This window comes from Typopeltis vanoorti, chromosome 1 (assembly GCF_054136105.1).
Source record: "Typopeltis vanoorti isolate ZY-2024b chromosome 1, IOZ_Tvanoo_1.0, whole genome shotgun sequence".
NCBI lineage: Eukaryota > Metazoa > Arthropoda > Arachnida > Uropygi > Thelyphonidae > Typopeltis > Typopeltis vanoorti.
In genome coordinates this window covers 44,610,943-44,634,702 of record NC_143549.1, presented here as the reverse complement: position 1 = coordinate 44,634,702, position 23,760 = coordinate 44,610,943, and the positions used below count along the sequence as shown (strand labels likewise).

The following is a 23,760-nucleotide window of genomic DNA, read 5'->3' as shown; positions in this document are numbered from 1 at the left end:
TTGAAGGCCTTAAGTGGCATTAAAATGGTTCCATGGTTGATGTGACGAGCAGCATCCTGGTTTATCCAACCCTCAACTCATCATAGGGTTGGATGATCCAACCCTATGATGCTAATGGATGACAAATTTATTTTCACTAGTGCAATTTATTAAAAAAAAAAAGTTTGTTCTGCTTGCATATGGCTATTAAGATGTCCAAAGAGGGGGGGGTTCTGATTTATTTCAAGTATGAAACAAATTAAGGCATCATTCAATTCTCCTTCCTGTTTTAAGTTTATATGTTAAAAACAATTGTTTATCTCCATATTTAATTTACTATATTCACTAAAAATTGTGTCCACCCACCCACACCAGTGGCAAGCAAAGTCATGGTATCAGTCTTCTTAGATTCCAAGCAAATAATGATCAATTACCATTCAAAGTGCCAAACTATGAATGAAGAGTACCACCATGACTCGAGCATGCCTATAAAATATGAGATTGCAAGCCATGGATAAAATATGAGTATACAGGAGATTTGAAATAGGATATGACTGCCATCTACAAAGTTAATGTGGTACTTAGTTCAGAAAACTGAGGTTTCTGAACTAAGCATTCAAAACTTTAGTCAGGTTTATTTATTCTCAATTCCTTCACTTTTCTCTAATAATGTCTAACATCTTAGAGATGTTCAACTGACTTCAAGCACTACAGAGAAGTTTTTTTTTTTTTTTTTTTTTTTGATAAGATCCTCATTTGTATGCTGCTGAATGCTAGATGGCAGTCATATCATATTTCAAATCTCCTGCATACACACTCATATTTTGTACATCATTATCACTATCAAGCACTTATTTGTGCCTATGGTCCCACAGAAGGTTCTCCTAAGGAAGAAGTGGAAATTTTTTTTTATGAGTCACTAGAGCAGACAGCTCACAAAGGAAAGGAAAAGTGGTACTTGTTGGAGATCTGAACAGCTGAGTAATAAGTGAATCCCATCAGGCATATAGAAATGTTGGGGAAAATTTGGGGAAAAAGGACAAGGCCAAGGACAATAATAATGGTAAGTATCTGCTAGATTTCTGCTCAGGATATGGACTAACACCATTTTCCAACATAAATGTGCACACAAGTTCATGTAAAGAGAGAGAGAGAGAGAGAGAGAGAGAGAGGACACCAAAAATAAGAAAAAGCTCATGATTATGTTGTTGATGGTGATATCTTCATGGTGGTTCAGGATACAAGAGTGTAGAAGATTGGAATGTGAAAGTGACCATCACTTAGTTTTAAGTCTAGTTTACTTGGAAACAAGTAAACCTCTACACTCAGCTATACAAACATAGAACACAGAATGAAACAGTTTGATAACAAAAACAAAACCATGGAGTCTCAGTGGCAAACTCTGAAAGAAATTACTGATTCAGCTAGGGAGGCATGTACTGAAGTTGTTTGCAACAATAGAAAGATAAGAACACCATGGTAGACACAAGTAGCTAAATAAGCAGTCCTGTAAAAGAAGAAAGCATACCAAAAGTTTCTAGCAGATAAGTCGGCAGATGCCCTAAAAGTATACAGAGAAAAATTATTATTATAATACGGGAATTTTCATGGGCCCGAAGACTCATCGCAGGAGACCCAATCTACCCACACAATCTACCATACCTCTTCTTGAACCCATTAACAGACAAAGCACTCATAACTGACATTGGCAACTCATTTCACTCATTAACAACTCTCCAAGCAAAAAAAAATCTAGTCCAACACCCCCTATTAACCACACTTGTATTTAACTCCCAGGGATGACCCCATGTTCTGGTCACTCTAGCCAAGTGCTAAAACATTCCCCTTGCATCAATCCTATAAACCCTATAAGCAACTTAAATGTTTTATCATATCCCTTCTTTTTCTCCTATCAACCAACTTCTACAATGCACATATCCTTAATTTATCTTCATAGGGAACATTCCACTCACCAATCTTGGTTGCTTGCCTCTGAATCCTCTCCACCACATCCTCATCATCAAGAAACCCAGGGGGACCAGACTTGAACACAGTAATCCAAACATGGGTGTATCAAGGCCTTATAAACAGGAATAACAACTTCCTTATCTCTACTTGTTAATGTGTTTTTCAATACCCAAGCAATTTTATGGGCTACTTCAGCAGCCTTAGCATTATGTCCTCTAAGCTTTAACTCCCTGTCTACCATCCCCTCCCCAAATCTCTAGTGTCAACTATTTCACAGAGAACAATGAATCAATGTGATACACAGCTTGCAATCTATTTATCCCAAAATGCATAAATTGACATTTATGCATTTTGGGATAAATAGATATTTCTTGACAAACTGATAACTCATTATCTTTTGTCCATACTGGCAGCCTATTTAAATCATCCTACAAGCTCTCCACATTACCCTGATAAACTATTACTCTACCTAATTTTGCAAACAACTGAATATTTCCTATCAGGTTATTTCCTATATCATTTATGTACAAATTAAACAGCAATGGTCCTAGCACGGAACCTTGCTGACACACCACTAGCCACCTGTTTTTGCCTTGATTCTGCCCCTCCATATACCACTTTCTGATATCTGACTAGCAGCTACAATCTTATTCACTTAACTAGTGTCATATCCATCTCCATTTGTTCTAATTTGTGTAACAGAGCTCCATGTGGTATTCTGTCAAATGCCTTTGCAAAATCATCATGTCGCCATTTCCTTTATCCAACTCAGCTATTACTATATTATAAAAAGTAAGTAATAAATAATGAAAAAAACTCACGTAGAAAGATTATTTATTAGTATAATTTTTGCCTGTGTGTCACAGGCATCCTCAGTACATTAAGCTCAAAATTAAACACTAACTGACAATTCCAAAAAGCGCCACCTAAGTAGCTGGTGTAAGATAACTAAAAAGGTCAATAACTTGACTAAAAATAAAAAATAAATAAATAAAAAATAAAATAAAAAAAATAAAAAAATAATACAATAAAAAGTTAGGAAAGATTAGCTGATTTGTAAAGTACTATCTCCCATAAAGGGGACAGACGTAAGCCGTCGGATCTGTTTAAGTTAGGAGAATGAAGTAGAGTTTCACATGTTTCTTTATAAAGGCGTTCCATGAGAAACTGACTTTTGTGAAGAACTCTTGTCTTTCTCCAATGAACTCTGTGTCTAGTGAAGATGGCATGTTCAGAAAGTCCAGACTTTTCAGGTTTAAAGTATTCAATATAAGACTGGTGTTCTTCTAGCCGAATAGAGGCAGATCTTCCCGTTTGCCCGAAATAAGATAATCCACAAGAGCGTGGAATCTGGTAGACACCTGGATGATTAAGATGTGGAAGATTGTCCTTAGAAGAAGTGAGAAAGGTGGAGATTTTTCCAAATGGTCGAAAGGCAACAAAAATATTCAGTGGTTTTAAAACTTTTGCTATACGTTCACTGATGCCTTGTACATAAGGAATAGTAATGTGCGTTATTTCCTCTGTGTTTGAAGAGGAAGACATATTAAAACTACTCAAAGTTCTTTCAATGAAGTAATTCTTATAACCATTAGATAGAAAGTAAGAAGTTATGTATTGTAGTTCTTTCTGTAAAAGATCATCTGTAGAACAAAAGGAGTAGGCGCGATGAACCAGTGTTATTAAGTTCCTGCCTTTTGACTGGGATGGTGATGAGATTCCGCATGGATATAATGGCCTGTATGAGTCTTCTTTCTATAAACTGAGAAATGTAGGTTACCATAATAGAAATAGAATCAAATAAGCAGTTAGCCTTTTTAGATCTTCTAATTCTTCGCCAACCAGATGGTAACCTACATTTCTCAGTTTATAGAAAGAAGACTCATACAGGCCATTATATCCATGCGGAATCTCATCACCATCCCAGTCAAAAGGCAGGAAATATTAAAACACTGGTTCATTGGGCCCACTCCTTTTGTTCTACAGACGATCTTTTACAGAAAGAACTACAATACATAACTTCTTCCTTTCCATCTAATGGTTATAAGAATTGCTTCATTGAAAGAACTTTGAGTAGTTTTAATATGTCTTCCTCTTCAAACACAGAGGAAATAACGCGCATTACTATCCCTTATGTACAAGGCATCAGTGAACGTATAGCAAAAGTTTTAAAACCACTGAATATTTTTGTTGCATTTCGACCATTTAGAAAAATCTCCACCTTTCTCACTTCTCCTAAGGACAAGCTTCCACATCTTAATCATCCAGGTGTCTACCAGATTCCATGCTCTTGTGGATTATCTTATTTCGGACAAACGGGAAGATCTGCCTCTATTCGGCTAGAAGAACACCAATCTTATATTGAATACTTCATCATCGTCATCAAATTCCTGCCATGTACCCTCAAGGGGTGTACAGGATAATGATAGTACTACATGAAAAAAATTACATCATTACTAACTTCCAATCTACAATTTTCCTCCAAATCAGTCTGTTACTTGTCAAGACTCCAACATTATCAGATCTTATATTTCTAACGTCTAAGGCACTTTGTACCGTATCAATCCACCTATATCTTGGTCTTCCTCTGGGTCGTTTTCCTGCCAACCTGGCAGAGAACACTTGTTTTGCTAATCTTTCCTCTCCCGTTCTATTTAAGTGACCATACCACCTGAGATTAGCTCTGCTAATGCATTCCTGGATGCTGACAATGTCAAGTTCTTTCCTAATATCCTCATTTTTAATATGATATTGCCATTGATGCCATCTGTTCACGCCTCTAATCTTTCTCAGGACTCTTATATCTGTGGTCTCTAGTCTTTGGTCAAGTGTTTTACTTCTGACCCAGCTCTCAGATCCATAAGTTAAAACTGGTTTGAACACTGTCTTGTATACAGCTAATTTAGTGTTCCGACTAATTTCTCTCTTATTCCATATGAATTTATTCAATTGACTTCCCACCATACCAGCTTTGCTGATTCTGTTGTCTATTTCTATATTTAATTTACCATCTTCACTAAAAATCGTGCCTAAGTAGCTGAAATGTTTTACTTGTTCCACAGGTTCTCCATTCACAACACAGTTGACATTTTCAATGATTCTGACTATTTTCATTGTCTTTGTCTTTTTATTGCTGACCTTCATACCATATCTATTACAACAGCTATTCAATTTAGTCAGAGAATCTTGCAGACTTGTAGCGGATTTATTTAGAAGTATAACATCATCCGCATAAAGCAAAGAGCTGACATTAACATCTCCAATTTTGATATCAGGTTTAATACCACTTTCCTTCATAATGTGATCCATATAGATAATGAATAACAGAGGGGATAATGTACATCCTTGTCTCACACCAGATTAACATTAAACCATCTTCCTGTACTTCCTTTAATTGTAACTGCTGACTTGCAACTCAAATAAAGACTAAGTATTGCTTGATATAATGCCCCATTGACACCATATAACTGCAGCATATTGAATAGCTTCTCTCTTGGCACCTTGTCATATGCCTTTTCCAAATCGACAAAACTTAAATACAGATCTTTGTTATGTTCCCATGCTTTCTCGACTATTTGTCGTAAAGTGAAGATCTGATCCTGACAGCCTCTATTTGGCCTGAATCCAGCTTGTTCTTCACCAAGCTTTTCTTCCACAATTCTTCTCAACCGTTTCTCAAGTATACTTGCATAGATCTTGCTAGGAACACTCAGTAGGGAAATACCTCTGTAATTCTCACATTCAGTTTTATTTCCCTTTTTATATATGGGTACTATGAGAGCTCTACTCCAATCATCGGGAATTCGTCCCTCTGTCCAGGCTTTCTGAACTACGCAGTGCAGCCACTGTAAGACTTTTATACCACCATATTTCAGCATTTCTGGTCGAATATCATCTACTCCTGCTGCCTTTCCACATTTCAAGCCTTTGATGGCTTTTTCTACTTCAAGTATGGATATGTATTCCTGACTGCATGCCTGGTCAGTGTTTATTATCACTGTGCTGTCATCACTGCTTGTTTCATTTAGCAGTTTTTCAAAGTAATTACTCCATACTTCAAGGATATCTTTTTCTCCTGTTTTCATGTCACCTTTATCATCTCTAACTCCTTTTACAGCACTCTTTCCTCAATTCCTAAGCTTCTTCAACAACCTCCAGAATATTTTGCCACCTTCTTGATATTTATTTTCTATATTCTTGCCAAAGTCCTCCCATGACTTTTGTTTAGCTAGTTTTACACACTGTTTAGCTTTCTTACATTTGTCTCTGTATTCTGTAAGAGTAAAAGCTGACTTATTTGCCAGGAACTTTTGATATGCTTTCTTCTTTTTCTTCACTGCCTCTTTAACTTCCTGTTGTCCACCAGGGAGTTCTGATTTTTTTATCCTTGCACACAACCTCACCACATGCCTCTCTGGCAGAATCAATCAATGTTTTCTTCAGAGTTTGCCATTGAATCTCCAAGGTTTGATTCCTGTTCTCAAACTCTTTCATTTTCTTTTCAATAATCTTTCTGTATTTTAGTCTACAGTTCATATCTGAGAGCTGCTCAACTTTTATTCGCTTTAAAACTTTCTTACATGTTATTCTTTTCAATATGAAATTCAATTTTATTCTGCTCAAGACTAAATAGTGATCACTTCCAATTTCAAATCCTCTGTACACTCTGGTGTCCTGCACCATGGAGAAAACATCACTATCAACAATAACATAGTCAATGAGACTTTTCTTATTCCTAGCCTCTTCTCTCCATGTGAATTTGTGCACAGTTTTATGTTGGAACATGGTGTTAGTAATAACCAGTCCATGTCCTGAGCAGAAATCCAACAGATATTTGCCATTATTATTAGCTTTGCTCTTTTCTCCAAATTTTCCCAAAATATTTTTGTATGTCTCACAATCATTTCCTACTCTGCTATTTAGATCCCCAACAAGGACCAACTTTTCCTTTTTCATTGTGTCAGTTGCTTTTTCTAAAGCGTCAAAAAATTCCTCCATTTCTACCTTAGTAGAACCTTCTGTGGGACCATAGGCACAAATAAGTCTCATTGTCCAGTTCCCCATTCTCATATTTGCCCACATTACTCTACTTGAGACTGACTGCCATTCAAGAAGATTAGCCTCGTATTTTGTGTTGAATACTATGGCTACTCCTTCTTTTCCTTGATTGTCATTGCCTGAATATAACATTTTGTATTTATCGCTCAGAAAGATCTCACCAGTTTTGGTCTTTTTTGTTTCAGTCACCCCTATTATGTCGATCTGGTACTTATCTAATTCCTCAGCTAGCTCCATTTCTTTGCCATTCAGGCTTCTTACGTTGATAGTACCGATCTTTAACTCTGGTGATGTTGAGTTTGGGTTTGTTTTCAGATTTGTTCCAGTAGCTGACTTTTCGTTGTTCGCCCTGGTTCCCTGGCGAAAACAACGGGGGCCTTGTTTAACCGGGCAACGCCCCAGCCGGCATGAAAATTTGTCATGTTTTACCATCATTTTTTATTTTGGTTTAACCAATAAGAATACAATTTGGTCGGCTAAATCCCAAATTGCCAGCCCATCCTCGTTTGTTCAGTATCAAAGTAGATACCCAACAGGGTGCACCATGGATATCGAAGTGCTGACAAGTAAGACTAATTTTGAGGAAAATTGGTGAGGATTGGACATTAGGTCAGAAGCCCTGGTCGGTTCTCCGCATTCCTTTAAAGGCTATGTGGAGGTCTCCTCTCAGTTATACAGCTTTGACCCTTAAGCACCCCTATTGAATACTTTAAACCTGAAAAGTCTGGACTTTCTGAACATGCCATCTTCACTAGACACAGAGTTCATTGGAGAAAGACAAGAGTTCTTCACAAAAGTCAGTTTCTCATGGAACGTCTTTATAAAGAAACATGTGAAACTCTACTTCATTCTCTTAACTTAAACAGATCCGACGGCTTACGTCTGTCCCCTTTATGGGAGATAGTACTTTACAAATCAGCTAATCTTTCCTAACTTTTTATTGTATTAATTTTATTTTTATTTTTTTTATTTTTATTAGGAAAGTTATTGACATTTTTAGTTATCTTACACCAGCTACTTAGGTGGCGCTTTTTGGAATTGTCAGTTAGTGTTTAATTTTGAGCTTAATGTACTGAGGATGCCTGTGACACACAGGCGAAAATTATACTAATAAATAATCTTTCTACGTGAGTTTTTTCCGTTATTTATTGTGTACCGATATGTCTACTCACGGTTTACCTCTTTTAAAACTTAAAAAGTAAAGTAAATTACTAAAGTGATCCATAGTGATTTTTCCTATTACTTACTATGTAACAATAGATGAATTGCAACCAAAAAGAACAGGAGACAGGGTGGTTCATATGAAGCAATCTGGTTTGAGATTAAGGCCAGCAAGACAAAATATGCAGTTGTTTGTTGCTATAGACCGAGAGTTCCACAGATGATCTGAAAGACATGCATCGCCAAATTGGTACAAATTAGTACATGTCGAGTGACTATTATGGGGGACTTACCTATGGAGATATAGACTGGAAGGAAGAAAGATCACATGGTAGGAAGGAAACAGAATTTATACACCTGTTAAGAGATAATTACTTAAGGCAGCATGTGATGGAGGGGGACTAGGGTGGGAGAGTATTAGACCTGATCATAGGATCAGAAGAGCTATCCATAACCAATGTAGCAACATAGTCATTCTTCCTCTTACTTGCCATGTAATAAAAGAACTCTTTGGGATTTCCTTTGGCCTGCTTGGCTAGCTTCTTCTAAAAGCTCAGGCAAGAAAGATGAATAGCATAGCAAGGAAAGCAAAACAAATCATCTTTCTTGCCTGAGCTTTGTATTGTTCATGAGTTTGCTGGTCACCTTTCTCTTTATATACCCTCCAAAGCATTTTCTTCTTCTGCAGCTCATGCTTAATGATATTACTCATCCATCTTAACTCCTACCTGCTATCCCCCTAACCTAGGTATACAATTTAGTATTGCTTCCTCTAAATGACCCATAACTATATCCCATGCATCCTTACCCTGCAGTGTTTTATGCCACAGTACAGATTTAAGCTTCTTCCTAAGCATGTCATAATCACCTGCCTTGTAGTTCCACATATACCCTTTCTTGATAGATTATTCCTCATGATCTCCCAAATCAAGATCACATGGTCGCTTTCACCAATTGGAGACAATGTTGTCACATTGGTTATGGATAGCTCTTCTGATCCTATGACCAGATCCAACTCTCCCACCCTAGTCCCCCTCTATCACATGCTGCCTCTCTTAGGTGTATAAATTCTATTTCCTTCCTGCCATGTGATCTTTCTTCCTTCCAGTCTATATCTCCATTGAAATCCCTCATACCAATCACTTGACCAGTACTCAATGTACTAATTTAGTGAGGCATGTCTTCCAGATCATCTGTGGAACTTCCTGGCCTATAGCAACGACCAACTGTATATTTTGTCTTACTAACCTTAATCTCACACCAGATTCTTCAAATGAACAGCCACCTTCCTGCCTAATATCAAGAAATTATATACTTGGTTTATTTCTTGGTATCTTTAATTTATAGTATAACCCCCAAGTGAAAAAACTTCCAACAACTTTCTTTAATCCAGAGTAATTTAATAATAAGGTGTGACACCTTTTGGCAACTCATATACGAAAATATGACTTCTGCATTACTTCAATCTTAGTATCACCTCTGGGTCTGGCTCCCACTGACAATACCTCAATAAGGATCGAAACCAGTCTGGGTAGTGACACTTCCCATAATGCATAGCATTATACATGTCTGCAAGGAGATGTGCTTTGCATTATGGAATACTAAGGCAAGTGATGAAGTCTTAGCTTCCTTATAGGAGTTTCCCCAGTCCTGAAAATACTTCAGGCGCAAACTCTGTTTGCTTACATTTGGATAAAGGATTAAACCAAGTATATAATTTCTTGGTATCTTTAATTTATAGTATAACCAAGTGAAAAAACTTCCAAAAATACAAACTCACTTCTTTCCACCCTAACCGCTTAGTTTCATGAATTTGCACTTCAGCATTCTCGGTGAATGCTGAAGCTCTCTCGAGACACCTAACATCAAAGCCATTTAGATGCAGTCCATCAGCATTGTACAAATCCTTTCAGTCAAACACAGACTACAGATCAACAAATCCTATAACATTCCTTCTGCACTATCTACATATTGATTTATTTGCTACCAACACCCTTCTCAGTTCTCCTCTATCACTGCCATGATAGAAGGAGAATTTCACCTTCTTGCTCTTCAATTTTGCCTCTAACAGCTCCTTTACATCCTCCCTCATAGAATACTTTTCACCTCTCAAATCATTTGTACCAACCAACCAAGACTTCCTTTGACTTACCTTTTAGCATCTGGATAGCATGGCTAATATGAATTTTTCACATGTATGTAAAGGGGATAAGCTATGTGTGAAAGTAACTAAACAAAAACCATGGGAAAAATATAGAAGGTAAATATCAGGAAAGTGATAAAATTTTTTGGAGCCATTGAAAAAGCTAAGAAATGGAGAAAATAGTACTGTATAAAGAATTAAAGATAAAGGTGACATGAAAATTGAGGATAAGGATATTCTAGATGTTTGGAGTAATTACTTTGAAAGACTTAAATATGGTTCTGACAAAAAGTGACAGAACCATAGCAGAAAATTTGGGAGAAATGCAAACAGGAGTACATATCAATACTTGAATTAGAAAAGATGCTTTCAAAAACTTAAAATGTGGAAATGCAGCTGGAGTAGTGTTTGACCAGAAATACTTGATTATGGAGGTATAAACGTTTTGTAGTGGCTACACAGCATAATTCAGAGGGCTAATCAGAAGGCAGATTCCAGATGACTGGAGTATAGCTCTCAATTCCCAGCTATAAAATGATAAAGCTAAAGCGAAATTACTCTAATTCTCACAAAGTGCTCCAGGTAAGTTTTATGCAAGTATACTTGAAGAGGCTGAAAAAATTGTGAAAGAGAAACAAGCTGGATTTGGGCCAAAGAGAGGTGGTCAAGATCAGATTTTCACTTTACAACAAATAATTGAGAAATCATGGGATTATGACAAGGATCTGTACTTAAATTTGTAGATCTAGAAAAGACATACAAGATGCCCAGGGGAAAAGCTTTTCAAAACACTATAGTTATACAGAGCAATACATAGTCTATATTTAAGTTGTAAGTGGTTATAATTAAAGGAAATACAGGAAAATGGTGTGTAAAATCAGGTGAAAGATAAGGATGTACATTATTCCCACTCTTATTCATCATTTATATGGAAAACAATATGAAAGAAAGTAGCATTAAACCTGATATTAGAATTGGAGATATCAAATTTAGTTCTTTGCTTTATGCAGGTGATATACTCCTAAACACATCTAGTGCAAGTTTCCAGAATTCTCTAAATTGAATAACAGCTGTAAAAAAATTGCATAAAAATCAGCAATAAAAAGACCAAAACTATGAAAATAGGTAGGAGCATAGAAAGCTTCAGCTGTATTCTGAATGAAGATCCTACAGAAGTAAAATATTTCAGCTATTTAGGCACAGTTTTTAGTGAAGAGATGCCAGGTTAAATCTGGAAATAGACAACAGAATAAGCAAAGCTGGCATGGTAGGTAGCCAACTGAATAAATTCATATGGAATAAGAAAGAGAGAGAGAAGCCAAACCACCAAACTAGCAATATAAAAGACAGTTTTCAAACCAGTTTTAAGTTATGTATCTGAAAAGCACTTGATCAAAGATTAAAGATCACAGATATGAGTCTTAGAAAAATTATGGGTCTGAACAGATGGCATCATTAGCAGAATCATGTTAAAAATGAAGACATTAAGTAAGATCTTGACATTGTTTCAATTCAAGAATGTGTGGGCATGGATAATCTAAGGTAGTATGGTCACTTAAATAGAATGAGAGGAAAGGTTAGCAAAACAGGTGTTTGATACCAAGATGGCAAGAAAAGACTCAGAGGAAGGCCAAGGTCTATGTGGATTGATTCAGTCAGAAGTGCTTAGAAGAACAAAACGTTGGATACTGAAGCTGGATAATCAACAATTTTTCTCCAACTTAGTCTATTACTTGTCAGCACTTCAATAACCAAAATTTTGTTGGATATTGAAGTGCTGACAAGTAAGACTAATTTTGAGGAAAATTGGTGATAGATTAATAAGATTTCAAACTTAATTGTGTAGTGCCATCATGGAAGCTTTAATATTCCTTGAGGGTACATATCAGGAAATTGATGATTATCACTATCATATAGCAAAACAATGTGCATAAATTCTCTATATAAATTTGTAATGAGTGATCCTGAAAAAGTGAGAAATGACTAGTTCAGAAAATTCATTTAGTTCTGCTGAGTTCTTTAGAGGATATGTGAGAGTCAACCCAGTTATCTAGCCCAAACTTGCTATAAACTGTAAACTTGCTATATGTGTAAACTAAAAAACATACATAGCTAATAACTAATATTTTATCCCAAAACATTTCATCATGAAGATTATTTGACATAAGTACAGATATATTTAAAGACATCAAAAATTTCATATAGCAAAATTTATGCATATAACTTCCAAGCAAATAAATTTGTATTTTAACTTACACTGAATCAAGTAAGCTTCTGCCAGACAGATTGCTAAATAAAAAGCATAAGTACAAGATTAAAGCAATTTTTTTATATATATATATAACAGCAGAGGGAGAGGGTTATGATAGTATAAGAAAACAATTATTCAACAAGAATATTTCATTTAAAACAAAAATTAAATTTGATATTAGTATCCTTTGTAATACATCAACTAAAGATATGTTTTGTAATATTGTTGGATTCTGATTATGTAGAGATTAGAGTAATTATTATTTGCTTCAGAATCCAACATGATCTTCCATCACAAAGGCTAAACTTGTAAATAATATTTAATGTAAACAATTTATTTTACAATTTAATATTCATATAACTACTTTAATTTTGTCTAATATCTAATTATTTAATCAAAGATATATGTATTAATAGTGATAAGACTGTATTAAATATTATTAAGCTATTTTATTCATTACTATGTTAATATTATAAGAATTTATATTCAATATTTTAACTGCGCATTTATTGAAATGTAAATATTGTCTATTTATTCCTGTTTGTAGAAGTTTAACGTTATGCAATAGCTCAATTTTATTATATTTTGTTTTGTTGTCATGGAAACGTATGTGCGTCAGTGAGCGAGCACGTTTTGGAACACCACGTGAGGTTTATTGAAAAGAGTTTTAGAAAGAAATGACGTGAGCAATTTAGGGGGGAAAACAGATATATAAGCGACGAACGCTGGAATAAATAATTAGGAGATTAGAGCATTAGAGATTTATTAGAGAGAGATTGGCATTAGGTTGGAGTCGGGCATTCGGCAATCACAGTGCGATAATAGCGAGTCGGCAAGTCACTCAAGCAACTAAATAAAGTCTACAAGTTGAGAAGCAGTTAGCTAATAAGTTTCTGAATAACAAATAAAGCAACAGAAGATAGCTGAGTGACTACTGAATGACTAGCGATATTTTAGTTGAGATTTATTTTCAGGGCCGACCTTTCAAGGACACACTGAAACGTGAAGCATAGTAAGAAGTAACTATAGAATAAATAGAGGCAACAGGGTTGTGTTTAATGATAGAGGTGTTTAGAATTATAGTGCCTAAAGAATTATTTGAATGCCGGAGGAATGAACATCTGTACATATAAAACCCCAAGTTAAAGAATTATTGTGTATTGCCCTAATTCAAGAGTAATCAGTAGTGCTTCATACAAGAACATCTGATTATATGTATTGTGCCCATAAATTAATTCAGTTAATGCTAGAAGATTTATTTTAATGAGTGCTGTTTATTGTTAAAAGTGTTTACAGTTATAAAAAGTGTTTGTGTGTATGTTGATGAAGGAAGAAGATTAACAGTAAGATTATTCCAACTTTAATATTTCTTTTCAGAGAAGTGTGCGAGTTTCATCTTAGAATTCCCTGATGTTAACAGTAACTATCGTGCAGAATTAAAAGAAGCGTAAAATCAAAAGTGTCTGTTTATGAAGAGGTATTACTGCAATTTTTATTGTATTTGGAACTTAAGGAACTATGAAAAGACTGTGATATAGAGATAACAGATTTATCTTTTCCGAGTTTGAGTTTGATTGTACTTATCGGAGAAGCTGAAGTGATTGTGATATCTTAATTACTGATTTGAAGTTAAGTGTAAAATTTATGATTTTAAAATTAAATGTTTGTTTTGTTAATGAAAAGTTTTATTTTGCCTGAATCTCTTTTACTGCACCATTCATAAAATATTCGAACCAAAGTGGGAAAATTAAGTAAGTTAAATATACTCGGCCAGTATATATAATAACATCATATAAAAGAGGATAGTTGTGAGTTGGTTTTTCTTCAATTCTTGAACTAATTCAGATATAGAGTGGCGCAGTCTATAAATATAAATTTTCTCTATATTGAATTAGAAATCAACTAGCAACTTATAATTTTGTTTAAGAACATCGTAGTGACTAACATGTCGGATCCAAGGTATAAATTAAGAAGTAGGATCCAACAATATGTACGCTTATTTCAGACCATGCCAGGCATTTTGCAAACATCTGAAATACTCACAGTGATTTTTCAGCAGGAAAATTAGATACAAGTTTTAACGTTTACTGCTTGAAATCAATTTCTTTTAATGTTAAAGGATGTCAAAGAATAGAGGAAGATTCAGAGAATTTTAGAATTCCATAATAAACAAAGTTAAGAAATTACATACCAAAGATAAAGAAGTCAAAGAACTGAGAAAAAAATCCTGTAATCCACAAGTTGTCGATAAAAAAAATAATAAAAAATAAAAAAATAAATACATAAATCTACACAAGAAGTTGCAGAAGTTATACAAGGTGTTATCAAAAAGTTTCGAGACTAGGTTTGTAACATGCCAACAGAGGGCAGCACAAGGCTGCAAGCACAGTCACAGAGAGCACCTACCTTCATAAGTCAGTGTGCCAAAAGACATTGTCCTGTGTACATTGGGAGCTGTGCAACTGATGCTATTCTGACCACCTGTGCTACCACATCTGCGATTTCATCATGGACAGCAAGTTAGAACAAAGAGCAAACGTGAAATTCTGCACGAAACTAGGCAAATCTGCCACAGAAACATTTGACATGATTCGGCAAGATTACGGCGATGCTCCAATAAGTCGTTCGAAGTGTTTTGAGTGGCATGCATGCTTCAAGAGCAGAAAAACATCAATGGAAGACGATGACAGATCAGGAAAACCTTCAACGAGCTCAACCCCAAAATATGTCAAAACTATTCAGCAACTTGTGCATGAGGATCGTCGGAGAACACTCCACAACATTGCTGCCATTGTCAGTGTATCATACGGAATAGTCCAGGCAATTCTCACGTGTGATTTTAACATGCGCCATGTTGCTGCCAAGTTCGTCCCCAGGCTGCTGATCCAGGAGCAGAAGGAACACCGCGTCAAAGTCTGCCAAGAACTCCATCAGCATGCCGTGGATGACCCATCCTTCATGTCAAGGATCATTACCGGTGACGAAACTCGGGTGTATGGGTACAACCCTGAGACGAAGCAACAGTCTTCACAGTGGAAGAGCTCATCATCTCCATGACCGAAAAAGGTGAGGCAGGTCTGCAGCTCGACCAAGTGCATACTCATCATCTTTTTTGACATCTGCAGCATTGTGCATCGAGAATTCGTCCGCAGAGGCCAGACCGTCAATAGCGAGTTCTACTGCCAGGTTTTAAGGCACCTGAGGGAGGACATTCGGCGAAAGCGACCAGATCTGTGGCGCGTGAAAAACGATGCTCCATGATGACAATGCACCCTGTCGCAGAGCTCTCCTCACACGTGAGTTTCTCACCAGAAACAACATGATCTCATTTCCACACCCACCCTACTCACCAGATTTGGCTCCTGCAGACTTTGCCCTCTTTTCCCGAAGATGAAGATCCAGCTCAAAGGTCACCATTTTGACACCATTGCAGAGATCCAGCACGAATTTCAGAAGGTGCTTGACATGCTTCGAAAAGAAGACCTCCAGGACACATTCCAGAAGTGGCAAGAATGCTGGGAGCGCTGTATTAACATGCAACGGAACTATTTTGAAGGTGATAGTGTGTAAACGTAGATAAATAAAGTAATTTCTCGTAAACAGAGCTAGTCTTGAAACTTTTTGATATCACCTCGTAGCATAGTAAGGATACATGGAAAGGAATTCCCTTGGTGTATTACTTGAAGAGCTAGACGTTACTGTTGGGGAAAGAACACCGTCATAAAAGTTATTCTATTCCAAGAGACAGTTGGAGAGCATGAAAAAGAGAACATTTAGGTTCTATGGATTCACAGTGGACAGGCTTAGGGGTAAATGGGATAATAATGAATGTCAGTTGAATTGAACAACCATGTAAGAAGCAGAAGAGATGAATGATCGAAAGAACCAAGATTCATCAGAGATGGTTACTTATCATTCAGACCATATTCCTGGGCACAAAAATGCATCAAGGATTTATCCTTGATGCATTTTTTTTTTTAAATATCATCTTTAGGGCACAAAATAGTTTAAAACTAACAGCCAACACAAAGAATCAAAGCCCACAATGATGACATCTACTGTTGGATAAAGTTTACAAGTATTAAGTTTATCTTAAATTAACTCTCCCAGGTTTTTGGTAAATTGACAACACTATACTTATTGAGGTTTGGGGAATGTTTTAAAAGTAGCTGCAGATTCAAAAAATTCACTGACTTGTAATGACTTCTGTTTACTTTGAAGTTTTCCCATACTATATGAAAGGGTGTTCAAGACATGGATCTGCTACTCCCAAATTGCTATAATGTTGACGTTGAACGTATTTCTTATGTTCTCTGAGGTAGATGTCAACAAACATAAGAAATACATTCAACACCATTGTTATGGTACAATGTGCAGGATAGCAAATATGCCTTGGATACCCCCTTCACATAGGATTAGAACCAAAGTACTTCACAGAAGTCATTACAAGCCAGAGGGACTGTTTTTGGAATATGAAACAGCTTTAAAACATTTTCCCAACCCTTGACTAGTACAGCTGTATCAATTTACAAAAATATGAGAGACAGTCATTTTAAGATCAAATTAGTACTTGTTAACCTCTTTATCCAACAACAGAGGACATCAATGTCTAATAATTATTATTCTTATTATAATTACTTGCCAGTTGTGTACTGTAACTGTTTTGTGCTCTGAAGATGCTGAATAAAAACTCAGTAAAAATGATTTAAAATAAATATTTTCTTATTATTGTCCTGTATTGTGAATTAACTGAATTGATTGATCCAATGCAATTAATTGTAGGATAACTTTGAATACTTTATCAATTAATTGTAACCAAATCTGCACAGAAGGGGGAGGGACAATATGTTTGTTTTAAAATATATTAGAGGATAATAATGAAGGAGAATGCTATATGTGAATTACTCAAAGGTGTAAATATAATAGTAAATTTGGAAGAGGAGAATGAGCTTTCTTCCTTCAACCACAATCATACAATCCGCAGAAGCCCTGGCAGAAAATGAGACATTCAGTATATTGTCAACACTGTTTCCCCATTATAAATACAGACAAAAAAGTTATGATTTATAGAAAACTAGCTGAGCCTTCCTGCTTCACCGAGGTGAACTTATATTGCCAGTGTTTCACTTCAGGGTATTTACAGTATCTGGTGCTAGTGCTTTCGTCATGGTGCAGAACTGTGAGCATTATAATGCTTCTTTGTAAACAACAGAAGTTTCATCATCCTCAACAACAATAATTACTGATAACATGCTACATATAACTGCCTGTGTCCAAAACATTCACCTCTTAAATCTAAACCTGCATATCTAATGGTCTATCCTGGGGCTTTATTAATTATCATTGCAAAGCATTTGAATTGTAACCATTTAAATGTAAATGGATAGTCTGAAGGAATGAGGGGATATCTGAGGAATTGAAGAAAATTTCTCCAATACCAGAACCTGTAAATATCACAGCTTCTATCATATTCGGTTTCAATGATTTTACTTTATGCCTAGATCCATTGCAGAGATTTTTTTTGAGGTGCAGATTTTGGAGCAACATAATAGAAACACTTATTTTCAATTTAATTTCATAACTAGGCAAATCAAGGTGGATTAAACAAATTTAAAAATTCCATGGGAAAATTAACTACAACATCTACATCCACAGAAGTATCTACTGATTTGTAAACAAATTAGATCATTAACCCTATTAAGAACTTATTCATTATTGATACGGTGTCATTTTGAGGTGCAAAGATAGCTCTTTCCCTGAATCAAGAAGGTGACTTATCTGTTATGTTATCAACCAATATTTAGGTGTGTTAATGTAATTTTTCCATTTCTTTGCTGTACTTCACCATTGCCAATTTTTAACATTTTTGAGGAGAATGAATTGCATTAGAGTCCATATAGGTGAACACACATATTGCTTTCGAGAGAAAACTTCTCTATATCATGACATAGAGACAATTTCTTAAGGCAGGCATTCACTTCATCTGCCCTGTTTCCACAGGATATGACAGGCAGCACTTGCCAAAAATCACCGACAAAGCAGTTATTCCACCCATTCTTGATCATCTGATAAGATATCCCTCATTGTTCTGTCAACCACTTCAACAAATGTTTTATGGTTGTACATCTATCCCAAACAATCAAAGAAACCTTTTGCAATAATTTCTATAAATTACTTTGTTTTGATATATTGCACATAGGTATATCATTAGTCACATTTGTAAGTGGTACTTTGAAAGTAGAATGAGCAGTCTGACTACCTTGCAATACAGTAACTGCTATACCTGAGGATACCACAGCGAGAGCAATTTTACCTTGGCTTCTCAACTTAGCTAATAACAAATTTAGTAAAAATGTTTTCCCAGTACCACCTGGAGAAACCAAGAAAAACAGTTTCTCTGATTGATTTTTTACAGCATGTTAAAACATTGCTGGCCTGGTTGGCTGAGTGGTTAATGTATCCGCTCTCCAGCCAAAATGCTGCAGGTTTGAATCCCACTGTGGGCATGGATGTTTGCGATTGTCTGAAAAATACCAGTGGTGGTGGGCAGTGGATGGCATTGGTGGATTGGGTGGAGACAGAGCTCTAGAGTAGGTGCCCTCCCTTGATGAGTCTTTGGACTCCCTGGAGGTGTCACATAATAATAATAATTATGAAAAACTTCAAGCCTGATATGAAGTTAGTGACTGTTCCTGTCGACTTAATAAATTCTGAAGTTCACTGAAATTGTATGAGGTTTCCCAGATTAAATCTGTATCTAGATGCAAAAGATTATTCAGTATTGGAAGACCGAAATTATTAATAATAATGCCTTATTATATATTGCTTCGTTAAACTAAGCTGAGAATGAATAGAACATTCTTGGTGTAAGATATCTTCTGAAAAATGATTTTTTTGTAAGTTGACGTAGTGATAAAGAATCAGTTATGTTGCAGTGAGCCAACATTACAGTGAGCAAAAGGAAACAAAGATGATTATGAATTTGAAATTATTGCATTGCTGAGACAATCCGACCAGTGAGAATCATCAAACAAATTCAAAGCCTTACATGCATCCCGGTATGTCAGATGTTCTTAGGTCACTGAATGATTTTGGTCCTTTCATACACATCAAGAGCATTCATAAATAAAATCATTCAGCATTATTGGGATGTACACTATAAACATTAACTAGAGCATTAATTCTTGCTCAGTAATGTAATAACAATTGCTGCTTCATTAGCTATGGGCACATTGAATCTGCCTGCATGATATCCTGTCAGTACTCAGTTTGCATGTATGGCCAGTCTCAGTTCTTGCATGTTGTTAGCATTCTCTACAGCAGACTTAAAAGTTTGCACATGTTATGCTAGTATAACATTCCTTGTAAATCAAATACAATTTCTGAGTTCAACCCTGTGATCTGTCTACAACAGAAAGCTGCTTGCTCGTATAGGTTTGAAATGAAATAAATTTGCAAAAATTTATGATCATTTGGTTCGACTGGCAACAAACTTCCAATCAAATAGTACACTTGACCTTGTGTCTTGAAAGTAGGCATGAATCCCCTTTCAACTATTTGCTTTGCACCAAATTATGTCATTTGAAATGCACAAATGTAAGCTCAAAAGGTTCGATAAATTGACAAGACTGTGGATTGCAATGAGTGACAATGATGGATTGGGAGGAGCTGTGATTTCATTTAGTTTCACCTTTCTATTCAAACAACATTATGGGAGATTCATGTCTGTATTTAAGTACTTTACATTGCTGACATACTACAGTCATAGTACCAATCGCAACTGTTGGATCAGTGGAATATCTTATATTACAATTATAAAAGAAAGTAAACTGTTCCTTATTATTCCAACTCCAAAAATTTCACAGTCTAGTTAGTCTCTCATATGCCTTGCTGTGGGAATCTAGCAACTTATAAAACTTGCTCTTCATCATGGCATATTGGAAAAAAAAAAAAATTACTAATACTTATAAAAGCTACTAAAAATGACTAATAAAACATAATGATAATAACAAAAGAACTTGATATCACGATATCTAACAACAGAATTTAACAATATCTAAAAATTTTTTAAATATCTGGCCACAGATAATAATGAAAGAACTTAACATCTGTCCACAAAATTGTGGCCATAAACTGCAGTATGGGCCATGGAATGAGTTAAAAGAAAATTAATCAGTGCTCCATTATCTGGAGATATACATTAATGAAAATGTGCATAAACCATCTTTGGAACATCCTCTATCAATTGGTGAAGACATCAAAATCAGTCAATTCGTTATCAAGTTAAATGTGAACATCTATAACAGACTTTGCTTTATATATACAGATTATACATCAAAAACTTGTCTATATTGATGTCATAAACATGTCAGTTCATGCAAACAAAAAAATGAAACCCAGAAAACAAAAACAGCAACTCATGACAACATTCAAATGGATTGGTTGACACAATAGCCAATCACAGCCACTGATTTCTGGGTGCCTGTCTTCTCAGCACTATCCCCTGCCTTGACTTCTGGTTGGTTTAAAACCACTGAACTGCTAAGAATTTGACCCATGTGCCATCTGTATGCCTGTTCAAAGGTCTGAAAGGTGTCTGTATTTGTGACTGCACACCTGGGTTATTAATGCAAATGTGGTGCAATGTTTAAGCATCAAAAAAGTGTCCTCTCCATGAAGCATTAGTATATTGTTTAATTTTAGGAATCACACGAAGTCAGGAAACAATTAAAGGAATCTTTAACAGAAATAAATACAAAAACATAATATCTGTGATATTACTATTCTGTGGGTATGCACAGCACACTCTGAATAAATGCCCCTGATATACAGTAGGGCCCCCCCACATCTGTGGGGTTTGGTTCCATCGCCTTCTGTGGATACCTGAAATCAAGGAGTAGTGAACCACTAGTGAGACCCAGATTTTTGCACATATAGAGCAAAACTGAAGCAGGAAATTATTAGTAAATTGACTTAGTCTCACGCACTAGGACTGCAGGGTTCTTTAGTGAATATGCTATGTAGTTAACATATAATGTACACACTAAATTGTATGACTAAGTAAATAATAAAAAGAATTTTTTTTTTTTTATTAAATGAGGTAATTTCTAGACTATCACTTCACCCATACTATTCAGGAATGCTATCAATCGCATTTGGGCACACATTCCATTGCTGCTCGATAATAATATTACATATTTAAAATGATCATGAAACAATTTTTACGTCTTTAGAATCTATGAGGAGCAATGGAATGTGTGCCCAAATGAGGTAGAAAGTACTCCTGAGTAGTGCGAGTGAAGTAGCAAACCAAAAAAATTGCCTCATTCAATAAAACTTCATCTTTAGACAAATAAAATTTAACCCACATAATAATTATGTGGAACGAAATGAGAAAATATGCTAATGAAAATGTAATTGTTAATAAAATCTTAACATTTTTATTCTTATTAGGAGGAATCAACTGAGATCAGAACACCTCGTGTTCAGCTACATATTTATTCATCTTCCGAATCTTTGGCAGTCAGCTGCTTGCTTGCCTACTGAGCAAACGATGTGGATGGCTAAGGATCATCAATTGTAGAAGCTTTGTCGGCTTTTTTAAAAAACATTGTTATTGGAAGCTGCTATTTTTCTCTCTTCAATTCAGTAAACAGGTTCTGCAAAACTTTTGTTATTGCGCGAGTAATTTTTATACTGCACTCCATCGTTGAATCATAATCCATTATCTGTTTCTTTAATGTTTGAGCCGTTCGAAATATTGTGGCAAATTTTCCGAGTGTCCACACTGGTGGGTCTTGTTCAGTTTCATCCTCATCGTCATCTTCTTCTGTAGAAGATTTGGAAATCTTTCAATTCCTCGTCAGTGAGCACCTCACGATGTCATCTATGTAATCATTCAATTCTTCTTCTGTCATATCGTTCTCCACCTATTTTCCTTGCTGTGTTAATTATTGTTGTTATCTGTGAGTTATTGTCAGGGACATCTTGGGAATTATGAATAGCATCACTCCACAAATTCTTCCAGCATGTAGTTACCATTTCTGGTTTCAATTCGTCCATTGCTCCCTTGATGAATACAACTGCATCCGCAATTGTGAATGATGTCCACCATTCCATGACTTCAATATCAGCAGAATCCTCAACTATTGCACAAATCATATCGAAAACTTGCCGAGCATATGAGGCTTTGATGCATCTAATGACACCTTGATCGAGTGGCTGAAGCAATGAGGTCATATTAGGCGAAAAGAAAACCACTCGAACATTTCATCTTCGGTGACTGGTGACTCAGGGTGTCCTGGAGCATTGTCTATTATCAATAAAACTTTAAATAGTAATCCTTCCCTCTCCAAGTATTTTTTCACCTCCGGAATAAAATATCGATGGAACATTCCGTAAATAACACGGCAGTGACCCAAGCTTTCAGATTTGATTATCAAAAAACAGGCAGACAACTTCTGTTTTTAAGGGCACGTGGATTCTGTGCTCAGTAAACAAGGCCAGGTTTAATTATATGACCAGCTGTGTTTCCACAAAGTACCAGTATCAATCTGTCCTTAAATGCTTTAAAGCCTGGTGCTTGCTTCACAGTTTTATGGATGTAGGTCCATTGGGGCATTTTCTTCCAAACGAGACCAGTTTCATCACAATTAAAAGCTGCTTAGAAAGATAACCTTTCTCTGCAATAATTTTTTTAAATTCTGCTGGGAACAATGCAGCAGCTTTCTCATGTAATTTTTATGTTTTTTAGATTAAACCTAGTCTTGAATTTATGCAACCAGCCCTTGCTTGCTGTCAATGACTTTTCTTCCTCTTCTGTTTCACCTTGCAGCCACATCTTCATATAGGATCAATGCTTTTTGTCGTAACGTGTTACCATCAACAGGAATTCTTTTTCTTGTCATATCCTCCACCCACAAATTCAAAGCTTTCTCTACCTTGAGTAACAGCTTATCACGCACTGTACCCATAACTTTTGCAGATTTGGGTGCAATGGAAAGACTGGCCCAAATTTTTTCTTTGTTCTTCAACACTTCACATACCGAAGATTTGTTTTTATCATAGATCTTAGCAACGGTTGCAATTACTTTTTTTCTACTTCAATCATATTGATAATCTTTGATTTTTCACTAATACTGAGCTTCACGTCTTCTCTTCGGTTTTGAAGCCATTTTTAATTTTTTCACAATTTATTTGC

At 35.8% G+C, this 23,760-nt stretch overlaps 1 protein-coding gene across 1 annotated transcript in view; it reads right to left on the bottom strand.

The window, feature by feature from the left end:
- Window positions 1–23,760, bottom strand: part of EDTP (Egg-derived tyrosine phosphatase) — a 451,026-nt gene that overhangs the window by 31,449 nt on the left and 395,817 nt on the right. Inside the window, exon 20 of the mRNA XM_090399919.1 lies at window positions 12,566–12,598. Within this exon, the coding sequence (XP_090256045.1) occupies window positions 12,566–12,598 (33 nt within the window). The remainder of the gene's footprint in view (window positions 1–12,565; window positions 12,599–23,760) is intronic.